General features: G+C 37.2%; 1 protein-coding gene across 3 annotated transcripts in view; it reads left to right on the top strand.

The window, feature by feature from the left end:
• AP3B1 (adaptor related protein complex 3 subunit beta 1) overlaps positions 1 to 12,163 on the top strand; it is a 145,456-nt gene that overhangs the window by 74,454 nt on the left and 58,839 nt on the right. For all 3 annotated transcript variants that reach the window (XM_081929344.1, XM_081929343.1, XM_081929345.1), the window contains exons 16-20: positions 3,246 to 3,432; positions 4,391 to 4,521; positions 5,681 to 5,810; positions 7,498 to 7,648; positions 10,247 to 10,415. In XM_081929344.1, coding sequence (XP_081785470.1) covers positions 3,246 to 3,432; positions 4,391 to 4,521; positions 5,681 to 5,810; positions 7,498 to 7,648; positions 10,247 to 10,415 — 768 coding nt within the window. The remainder of the gene's footprint in view (positions 1 to 3,245; positions 3,433 to 4,390; positions 4,522 to 5,680; positions 5,811 to 7,497; positions 7,649 to 10,246; positions 10,416 to 12,163) is intronic.

Genomic DNA, 12,163 nt, shown 5'->3' with positions numbered 1-12,163 from the left:
GAAAGGTGCCTGCATGCCGAAGCCTGGGCGCGCTGAGCTCAGCGCGTCCAGGCTTCGCGGACCTCTCCGCAAGCAGCGGGAGCGTTCCCGCTGCTTGCGGAGAGGTGCCTGCATGCCGAAGCCTGGGCGCGCTGAGCTCAGCGCGTCCAGGCTTCGCGGACCTCTCCGCAAGCAGCGGGAGCGTTCCCGCTGCTTGCGGAGAGGTGCCTGCATGCCGAAGCCTGGGCGCGCTGAGCTCAGCGCGTCCAGGCTTCGCGGACCTCTCCGCAAGCAGCGGGAGCGTTCCCGCTGCTTGCGGAGAGGTGCCTGCATGCCGAAGCCTGGGCACGCTGAGCTCAGCGCGTCCAGGCTTCGCGGACCTCTCCGCAAGCAGCGGGAGCGCTCCCGCTGCTTGCGGAGAGCTGCCTGTTTGAGGGCTGGGGTCGGGGGAAGCTCTAGCTTCCCCCGCCCCAGCCCCGCACCTGGGGGGGAAATAATTTTTTCCCCTTTATTTCCCCCCCAAAAAACTGGGTGCGCCCTATGGTCCGGTGCGCCCTATGGTGCGAAAAATACGGTACTGCCTCTGACACTGGATGTAGTAATGTTATCATGGATAGTAGCCATAAAGTCTCAATGGCAGCAGAAAAGTTCAGAATCTCAGCTTACAGTCATATACAAATAGGATTGTGGTTTATAAAATAGACAGACAAGTAAATTTCAAACCGTGGGTTAGTTAAATATTGCCTATAAAGCAGGATTCCTAGTTCATATGTAACACCTAAAGTGAGATTTGTTGAAAGCAAAATTAATCTTTCTTCCCTTCCCCCCATTTTCAGTCATTCTTTACCTTCATTGGTTCTTTCCCAAGTGCCCTTAGGTATTTATCAGATTTATTGGACCATCCCAGTTCTAGTATGATATGTGTGTGAAAAATGCATTTATCTGCTTTCCATACTGCATCCATAATTTCATTCATCTCTATTGTCCCCCCATTTAGCTTTTTTTCTAATCTAAATTAAACTAAATAACCCAAACTCTTTAACCTTTAATCATAGAGGAGTTGCTGCAGTCACTTGATCATTTTGGGTTTATCCAGCACCTTCAAGAACAAGGGCAAATGGCCAGCCAGATAGCCTTGTTCCTTCTGCTCCTCAAAATCCACCTTATCTTCAAGCAGGGAAGCAATTGTAGTTGGAGGAGGGCAAGCAATTACCAGTTTTGAGAGCTGATTTTAGGCCACTCTTTTTATATCTGTTCCTTATGTTTGGGAGTTAACAGATAAACAGTGTTTAAGTGATTTGCTTCAAACTGTCAAAAACTTACTGAATTATGTCTGATCAACATTGTATGATTTTTATCTGTCTTTACAACAATTTCCTGCATTATTATATCTCCAAAATCCATGAGTTCATTAGTGTCTTCTAGGAAGAAAGGTGCATGAGGCTAAATGTCCTCTACCATCCAACTTAATACTGTAGTCAATATTCTGTATAGAGCTTCATGTTTGGCTTTTTTGATTGGGCAGTGGTGTTTCAGCAATAATAAGTCTGCCAGATTTCCTTTTCACAAACTTAATGGGTCATATCCGAGTGTAACTGAGTTTCAGTTGACATTTTGAAATCTAACCATCACCTGTAAGGCCATTTAAGAAAAATGCTGCCCTGCCAAATTTTGAGTGTTTCCATGTTTTGATCAGCATAACAAACACTACATTTGTTCCAAATTTCTTCCTTCTGTTTCCAGCTGATCATTTTCCTTCTTTAGTAACTTTGCTACGCCCTTCTTTAGTCAGAGAGAAGTAGGCAGAAACTGGTCCTGACAGTGTCTGGCATCAGTAGCACTAAGAATCAGAACAGAATTGATGGGTTTGATCTGCTGTTTCAGCAATTTTCTGTTGGTTTCTCAGTGCTGGAAGCCCCTGAAATTTCCAACTTGCCTTAATATTCCATAATCAGTAGCAGCCACAATCATATGCCACTGGTTTCACTTAATGCAGTTTTGTAGTCAAAATAAATCATTCAAAACAACACTGAATTGCATTTCTAATGAAACAGTATATATTGAACTAAGGACTATTGGATATCTTCAAAGAAAGATAATTGTCCATTTTACAGTGTATACTACTTAACATTCTTCAGGCATAATTATAGAGCAACAAAATATTCAATTCTGCATCATGAGAAAATTCTTTCAAAGAGATTGTGCTTTTTCAATATAAATCTTGTTGAGAAAAGCATGCTTATATATCAGAGTTTAATTCTGTGAATTTGAAGGATGTGTCTTTTTATAAACTCAAATAAGATTTGCAGCTTTTCTTCAACTGAAGAATTATAACATATGCATATTTTACTTTTAAGTGATACAGTGTTTTGATCTTTGTATCTGTTGCATTTTTGTATACATTTATACAAAATGTATTCCGTGGACTATTTGTATAATGTTTCCAATTTTCTCTTACGCAGTTATTAAGTTTAACATGCATTGGGTAATTTTAATAATTAATACTCCTGCACATCAAATTAGAGAGTCTGGTTATGCTATAAAAAGCTGTGATAATATAACCGGCTTTTACGTATATAAATAAATGACCAATATTACCAGAAGCTTTAAGCTGTGAGGGGGGAAAGGGAAGAAGTCTTTTATCCTGGTTTTTAGAGGGCATCAGCAGCTTGCTTTTATGAAAAAGTAACAGCTAAATGCACTGCAAATAATTTGCAGTAATCCAGTTCAGTGATTCATGTGTCTGCTTTAATGGGTCATAATTCAGAGTAAAGTAACTGAGTGCAGTCAGAGTGCAGACACTGCTTATGCCAGGGACAGTATCTCTTCATAAAACACACCTCAGCAGAAGCAGTTTGCCAGCCTCCTAATACCCTCTGATGTTTTGATGTCCTGCATATTTTTCCGATTAAGTTTTGAGTGCCATGTTTTTAGTTGTATTTCCACATTCATTATTCTCACGTAGGCCCTTCAGCGGGTTTGCCATATATGATTATTTTTTTAATGATGCCTTTCTTTCCACTTCAGCAGTTTAATAATCTAGCACATGGCTGCTTCTCAGTACTCAGCATTCACCTCCCCAATACAGAAGAGGACATGTGCGTTGGCTTCAAAATTCCATTTACTGCTTTAGAAATGCATATTCCCTATGGAACAACATTTGTTTGACATAACCATTCATTTTTATTACCTCTTTAAATATGTTTATCCAGAGTTATCAATAATCATAAATAACTTGTATTCTCTTCTTGCCCTGTTTTTCACAGACAAAATTGCTTACCCAGTACATATTAAATCTCGGCAAGTATGATCAAAGCTACGACATCAGAGACCGTACAAGATTTATTAGGCAGCTCATTGTTCCAAATGAGAAGAGTGGAGCTTTAAGCAAATATGCCAAAAAAATATTTCTGGCACAGAAGCCTGCCCCAGTGCTCGAGTCTCCTTTTAAAGGTTTGTCAGTCAAATTTTCTACAAATCTTATCTGCAGATCCATATTCTTAAGTCACCAAAACAAATTTTGCTAAATAGTCGGCTTACAATTTGTAAATGAGCAACATGATTTTATTTTCACAATTTTTTAAGGGAGAGTGGTCAACTCTAAATTCTTTTATTCTGACATTTAATGGTATCTGGTAATCCAAAATAATTTAAAAACTTAATTTGTAATGTCTATATTTTACTTTTTCTGAATAATAAAAACTGCTATGTTTGTACTAATCATAGTCAGTGTAGAAAGGTCTTTGGCCATTCACAAAACTTTGAACTTCTAGAGTGGCTTTTTTTATTATTATTTAGAAGCATCAAACTAAAGTTACTTGCAGATTAAGTTTGTGTTTGGTATATTAGGATTACTGGTATTTTTGGCTCCTAAGCCATTTTATAGACTAAACTGCTGTGAGTTACACCCTCCATTGCTCCCTGTTCTATTTAAAATAATCCTGTGGCCCCAGTTAGTAATTTTATTATGTACTTTATCTGTTTTCTAAAAAAATTCATACTTTGGTATTTTAATCCTGCTTTAAACTCCGAAAGCAGCACTCCTTGCAAAGAAAAAACTATTAAAATTCTGGATGTGTTTGTGCCAAGACATGTATATGGATTATTTAACTGTGCTGTCATTCTTAATATTCACAGTAAAGTAATTTTTAGAGAAGCTACATTTCAGAGCAACACCTCTAAACACACTGACTGATTAGCTTTTTTATTGACCATTATGGGTGAGATTATTGTAATCTATGGACTGGAATCAGTTTTTTGACCTATGAAGAGCTTCCTAGTTTATATTTATTCCATGACATTTGAGGTAATGTAACGCCAATTACCTTTAGTCCTGATTAAGATTGCTCCTTGTGATATAGAGCTCATGTCAGTATATTTTTCACCTCTTTCCCTCCCCCACCCCCAACAGATAGGGAGCACTTCCAGCTTGGTACTTTGTCTCATACTCTGAACATGAAAGCCAATGGCTATCTGGAGTTGTCTAATTGGCCAGAGGTTGCACCTGACCCTTCAGTGAGAAATGTAGAAGTAATTGAGCCGGTATGTTGACTTTTCAAAATAATATTGTTGTTTTGGGAGCTTGGAATTATGCAAGTGTGTTTAGGAACAGGGGGTTACTTTACTTACCAAGACTTCCAATTGGGTTTCAATAAACTTATTGTAAAATGTCCTTTCAGCTGCTGTTGGCTACTTTGAAACCCTTCATATTCCTCTGCTGTATCTTCTTTGTATATATTTTCTTTCCGTCACTCTGTTTCCAGCTTTGCTTGCTGGTATATGAGTACTTCCAGTAATTAATTCAGCCTTCCAAGTTAAATCTGAATATCATGTGGTTTACTAGGATTTGCAAACATCCAGAGATTTAATATTTCTTCTTGGATAACGCAAACTGCTAATGTATATTCACCTTTCAACACCACCCAAATGCTCACAATTGGTCTAAAAATAGGTAGTTGAATTGGGGCTATTGCTTAGAGATGGCTGCCCACAGAACATCTTGATGGCTGAAGAGAAGTTGTGAAACTTAGTGGATTGAGTCTAGGTAGATACTGAACCTTTTAGGAGGTTTTCTTATTTTTATTTTTATTTGGTTGGCATAACAAAGTTGGTTTCCTTCCTCCATACCAGGATAAAAATGTTCTGCTGTCTGAGCAGAAGCAAAGCCAGGGCACATGTTGAAGTATTCCTTCCATTATTAAACATATTTATTGATCAGAATATTCATTAATTTTTCAAATCAAATCTTTATTATTTCCGTCAGAGACCAGCAGCAAGAAAACAAAAAATGAAGGACATAAAGCACACCATCCAAATGTGTATAATAGAGTAAAAGAAAATATAATAGGAAAGAGTAAACAATAAATAAACATTCCAGTCATTTTTCTTTATTTTTTGCAAAGTAAAGATAGATGTGTTTACAGTTGACACAAATAACTTGTGTTGATGAGATAAAATTGGATTGTGTTTTTAATATTTGTCGTTGTAAGCTGCATTGATTATTCTAACTTTTTGGTATAAATGTTTGTTTAGGAGTGCTCAGTACAATCCCCCTTATTTATATGTTAGATTATATATTGCTTCTGTGTTTGTGCATGCACTCCTGTGTGACTGGCCAGAAAAGACAGTGTTCGTGGTTGTAAATAGAATTTATCACAACTTTTTAACATATGTGTTCTTCTTTTAAAAAAAACATGAATAGGCAAAAGAATGGACTTCAATATTAGGGAAGGAAAAGAAAAAGAAACACACTGATGAAAGATTCTACTCTGAATCAGAAGATGAGGAAGAGGAGGAGGAAAGTGATGATTCTTCTAGCAGCAGTGACAGTGGTATGTGTGGATAAAGAAAGATCACAGTTCAGAACTATGAAATACAGTGTTCCCAGTATGTCCCATTATTTAAACCCATTAATTTGTGTTGCATGTGAATGATTTTATCTTTTGAGTAAGAAAAATTGTTGCACTGTGATGAATAGACCTGTGCATTCTTATAGTCACATAATGTGGTTTCTATGTTAGAGTACAAAGCTAAACTTGTTTATTCAGATGAAAATAAAATGGACTTCAGAGCCTTACTCCCATGTGTGTAGATTCACATCATGCTCATACGTATTCCTGTATCTTGGTGCATTGACTCTTTTAAAATACTCAGAAAATTTTTATTTTAAAGTACAAAGTAATAAAAATAAACTAGTTAAAAACAATAGTTTAAATACAACAAATAACATTTTAAAACCACATTAAAATGCTGATTGCCCTGGGAGCAGCCCAGTTGTCAAAGTTGTCTGTATGCACCTTGTCTTCTAAAGAGGAAGGTCTTAGCCTGCTGGTGGAAATATTACAAGTAGGGAGCTAGCTGAGAGGAAATTCAACAATCTGGCATCGGCCACAGGAAAAGGCTGTTGATGTAGTAGGGGCTTCATTCACTTCATACGTGTGACCTGTTGGAGGGTATGCTAAATAGAAATATGCCAGAAGTGTGTGTCATATTTTGCTTCAGTAAAAATCTGAAGTTAACATTTATTTAGAAGTCAATAGGAATATTAAGAAACAATTTTAGGATTTCAGTGCTGTATGGGTAGATATGTTATCTGTCTGTGATATGGGAGAGTTTGCTGCTTTTCTAGAGCCACATAACTTTCATTAATTCTTATTGAGTCCCCTATGTACTAGCTGATCAGTAAATCATGTTGGCATAGGATATTACTTTCTTAAAGTGAATTATATAAAAGTAATATATTCTGCAGTCTTTTTTTCTAAATCTTTGCAAGAATCCAAACTTGAAGACCAAATATAAAATATGTGGTGAAAGAATTTTAAAATCTTTAATGCTATGCAAGCCTTTACATGACTCTTCATCTTGGCCATGTTGGCAATCCAAGCCATCGCATCCATCATTTGAATCTAAGAAATTGTTCAGGTACAGGTATAATAATAATAATATAGGCACATGTACATATAGACATAGAAATTACATGTTTTTGAATCGAGTTGACATACTCTCCTGAACACTGAGGGCACAAGAGAAAAAACGTTAGGGATTATTAAGGCTTATAACTAGAATCAATGGACTGAAACTGGGAAAGTGTACCTTTAAGTTAGATATTAGAAACACTTTCCAGCCGATTAGAAAACGAATAACTTGTTTAAATTCCTGATTAAATTGTCATCACTAGATGTGTGTTCAAGGATAGATTAAATACTTAAATGTTGAAGATGATGCTACATTAGAACAGAGGAATGAAGGTAGAGGACATGGGAGGTCATGTCTAATTTCCTTCCTCTTCCCCACCCCCTTGGGGTATGATAGCCACAAACCACATTATTGAGTGCTTGCATTTTTTGAATAAATTGTTGTAAAATTATAAAAGCAACATTCACAGCCAGCAGCCAGCCTTCACAGTTTTAAGTACGTGGATTGTGCCAGGGTGCTTAAACACCAAGTAACTTAAATAGTTTTATTAAGTTATTTACTTGAATTGCTTACAAATGAAAGGCTTTTCGTTTTGCATTTTAGAGAGTGGATCTGATAGTGAACAAGAAAAAAAGGAAGGGGAAGAAGACAGCAGTGAGCAAAGTAGTGAGAGCTCCTCTACTGAAGATGATGGTAACAGGAAACCAAAAGCCAAAAGTGGTGTCTCAAAAAAAGGGACTGCAGTTTTAAAGAGGTATGTAGGGTTTTTTGTTATGACAGGTAGCAAATTGGAATGTTGATGCTACAGTGTCTGTGGAAAGAACACAATGTTTTTCATAATGATATTATCTTTGAAAAGACGCTATCCATTTTCATCTTTTCCATTATATATGTTATATGTAAATTTAGCAGCTTGGGGTTTTTTAATGTAACTTTTGTTGAATATTTAGGTGGTGATCTGAGTGTATTAACATAACCTTGGGAGGCTGAACAGTTATCATGCCACTTTATGAAACACTTAATTACCTTATACAGCGATTTTGCTGAGGGCTAAAATTAAATCCTTCTATATCTTGCCATTATGCAACTAAGGCAATTGATTTTTCCCTAAATAATGTTATATTAAAAGGATTATGATCCAGATATTGGAGGCAAGGGCCGTGAAGGGAGACGGTCAGAAGCTGCTTAAGTGTTAGGGCTTTTTAAGATTGCCTATTACTAACAGAGTTAACATGTATTAAAATATCATTAAAATTTTAAGTAATTGGGGCTAATACCTTGGATTGTCTGAATCTGTTTCTTCCACTTCTGTCAGCAAGTGGCCTCTGCAGACATGATCGCCCTTTCACTCTGTAGCCTGCTGCCAGCTCACTTGATGAGTTTGCAGCTCAGCTCAGTCGTGGCTGACAGCGCTGATTGGGGCGCAGTACGCACTCTGCTCCTTTTATTACAGACAGTAATTAAAGCAGCTCGCCCTGCCACTTCCATAACAAACACAGCATAATGCCCTAATTATGACTTTATTAATTTAAGTCAGGATTTAATGATTTTAAAAGTGATTTATATTGTTTTTCCTGTTCAGAACAAATGAAATCTGTAGGTTAAATTAATACAGGCTTTTCATCATTGCAAAGTTAAAAAGCTAGTTACTAGTAAATTTTTTTCATTAGATTAACATCTGAAACTCTTAAGCAGTAAGGTAAACAATGATTACCTATCAAAACTGAGTAATGAAATAAGTTTGCCCTGAAAAATCATATCTTCAAATTAGAAATTTGTATGTATTGAAAATAGTTTTCTTTTACTAAAGGAATATTGAGTTTACATTGAATTATTTCTGGAATGAATGCTGCCATTTAAGTCTCAGGAACTAAAGAGGTAAATAGAGATATAACATGAAGAAGAATTGTAGATGGATGGTTGCATTTCCAGTTAGAGCAAAGCAAGCTGGAAAATGAGAATGGATTTGCATATTTCTCACATTGCTAAGTTTGTATTAATACTCTGCTGTGTGGCTGTTTCTTTCCCCATTTAAACATGGTTCCTAGAAATAATAGCATAATGCCAATGCTTACTTTAATAAATATATTAGCAAATGTATACAGATTTATGGCTAAATCCTCCCCTTCCTTAATAATCAAATGTCATTGTTTTAATTATATAGTACAGAATTTTTTGCTCAGTTTTAATGATTGGTTCATGTATCATGCTTCTGAAATCATGCCATGTAATTTAGTTTAGCCATTCCCAATCTTGGGTCCCCAGATGTTGTTGGACTACATCACCCACTGGACTTGCTGGCTAGGGATGGTGGAAGTTGTAGTGCAACAATATCCGAGGAGCCCAGGTTGGGAAAGATTGATTTAGGTGCATGGGACCTGTAAAAGGTTTAGTGGGTTGCAAAAAGCAACTGTCTGCATAGCCCATGGCACATGCTTATAGCCCTGGTTCAAGCATCGTGAACAAATCATGGTTTAGCCACCAGGAATGTGGTGCTCCTTGTCTCCTTGTGAGCACTGATTCTCTGTTCCACATCATGGCTTGTGGTGATATATTAGACAAATTATGGTTGATGAATTAGATGAATTATGATGAATTAGACAAATTATGGTTACTGTTAATATAGCTTGTCTCCAAGCCAGAGCTGAAAACTTTAAACCATCTCTACTAGGTATGGCTATTGTGCTCCAGAATATGGCAAAGGAAACTGGTATATACAAATTGGAGCATTCAAGCCCATAGTACTCCCCAATAGAAGACTTCTTGTTTCTTTGCTCATTCTTACAAAAGGAGGAGCCAGGAGGCTTTGTGTAACACCCAGAGGCTTGTAAAGGTAAAGGGACCCCTGACTGTTGTCCATTCATGGACGACTCGGGGATTGTAGTGCTCATCTTGCTTTATTGGCTGAGGTAGCCGGCATTTGTCCACAGACAGCTCAGGTCATGTGGCCAGCATGACTAAGCCACTTCTGGCAAACTAGAGCAGAGCACGGAAACACCATTTACCAGAGTGGTACCTATTTATCTACTTGCACTTTGACATGCTTTCAAACTGCTAGGTTGGCAGGAACAGGGACCAAGCAACGGGAGCTCACCCCATCGCGGGGATTCGAACCGCCAACCTTCTGATCGGCAAGTCCTAGGCTCAGTGGTTTAGACCACAGTGAAACCAACGTCCCTATCCAGAGGCTCATACCTGTTCACTAATTTGATATACAGTCAACACTACACAGCCTTTTGAAAGAGCTGTAAATAGGTTAATAAGAATGCTATTGATAATAATATAACATTAGCTCATTTTATAGATTTTATAACTTTCTCTTGAGTTTCTTATGCATGTATATTATATTTAGTGACTTGGATGGCACAGAAGAGAATAAAGTGGAATCTCAGACAGCTCTAGCTTCTTCAAGTTCAGAATCTAGTTCGGCTGAGGAAAGTTCTTCAGACTCCAGCTCAGAATCTGACTCTGAAAGTAGTTTGGAGACTCGAAAAAAAGTGCATACTTCACTTCCTCCCAAGGTAAATCTTTAATGTTATATAAGTGTTCATAAGTAGAGTTATTGAAGGTGCATTTTGATTGCCTTTATGACATGTAGAAACAGGACGTATCAGGAAATGTGTAGATTTGTATTCTTTGTTTTTGATTGGAGGTCCTTTGCGAAAACATTTATTGCAGGTTAATGAAAATTAATATGCTGTTACTTTGCAATTCTAGAAGGAGACTTTTTATAGGTGATGATTAACCACTGCACAATACACTAATGCAATATGTCTCAGTTTCCGTTATATAAAATATATGTTGTAAAGCACAAGAAATTATAGAAGCCTTTTTCACTGGAGATGTACAAATGCAAAGTGATAAAAGTTCTGATTATAATATTCAGTCAGTGATGTTTTGTTGAGCTTACATATCTGTATAAACTTTTATCTGAAAATTTACAGTCCAGGGTTTACATTCCCATCATTCTCAGAGGTTTATGTTTGGTAGCCACATTGAAAGTAAAGGATGTAATCTAGTAAGAGTGAATAGTGGATAGTTCCACAGTGGTATGTATTGTAATTTTAGCCTCTTTTAAGTATAAACGCTTAATCACTGTGTGTACTCTTACTTTCACCAACATGATTTGGATTTAATTTGCAAACTTGTGCAGCAGTCCTTGTAGTTTTTGGCAGTAGTAGAGTGGCCAGACTACGTAGAGAGAATGAACGCCTCCATTTGATTTTTTTTCCTTCTTACAATCAAGTGGTATATAAATTTTATGAAATAAATTATATTGAGACATTTATGGCAGTGAGTTAAATAGCCTAAGGTTTGTATGGTCAGAATTCTTGATGGTGGTGGTGATGATGATGATAATAATAATAGTCACACAGATTGTAGATTTCTTATGCCCAATTAATAGAAGTCTCATTTTCACACCGTTGTAGACGTGTTTTGACACAAGATCCAATAAATTTAGTCCTACGTTGCCACTGGTGACTGGGAAACACTTATTGGTGACAGCCTGCCCAACTGAGACACTTTCCCCTTTGAAACACAGTTCCTTCAGAATTTTCAAAAGGGAAGAGTTATTTATTCATTCACCTTTTTGAACACTTGGAAGCAGTAAGAATCAGCCTTGCTGCCAGGTATGAAGTGAAAAGCTTACCTCTCTGCTGAGTCCTCTGCACCTACCAGAGAACTGGGGGGAGGGGTGATTGTGGCAGACACAAGAAATGACTGACTACCAAGGGCAATAAAAATGTGTGGGTCTCTGGCAAATGCATATATATATATATATATATATATATATATATATATAGGAGAACAACTACAGGTGGCAGTGAAAATAGTGTTGCTGAACCATATCTAAAGCACATAAAGGGGCCCACAAAAATCATAGTTTGGAAGGTTGTGGTATGCTTAATTGCTGCCAGATGATAAGCACTGCAACCGTGCTTATAAAAGCTTAACTGTGACTGACTCGCAAATACTGAAGGTTGTATTTTATGGCCAGTTAAGAACAAGATACCTGTTGTCATGGTTGGTGAGAACAAACTGCATAAAGGCACCTTTGCCTCCCAACATGAAAGCTTTGCTTCAGTACTTGATAGTAGTGGCAAATTTGTGTTTTGATCTCACATTTCTGTGTAGTAATTGCAGTGAGAAGAGCAGCACAAACAGCTAAGTCTATCAACAATATATTTAATAGGCAAACTGTCTTTAATAGTGTCAAATAGCTGGTCATTCAGATGAGGTATTGTCTACTCCTGATGGGTGGCAATTC

Source organism: Podarcis melisellensis, assembly GCF_964234715.1.
Source record: "Podarcis melisellensis genome assembly, chromosome: 11".
Taxonomy (NCBI): Eukaryota; Metazoa; Chordata; class Lepidosauria; order Squamata; family Lacertidae; genus Podarcis; species Podarcis melisellensis.
The sequence above is the reverse complement of the archived record's forward strand: the minus strand, read 5'-3'. Positions and strand labels throughout refer to the sequence as shown.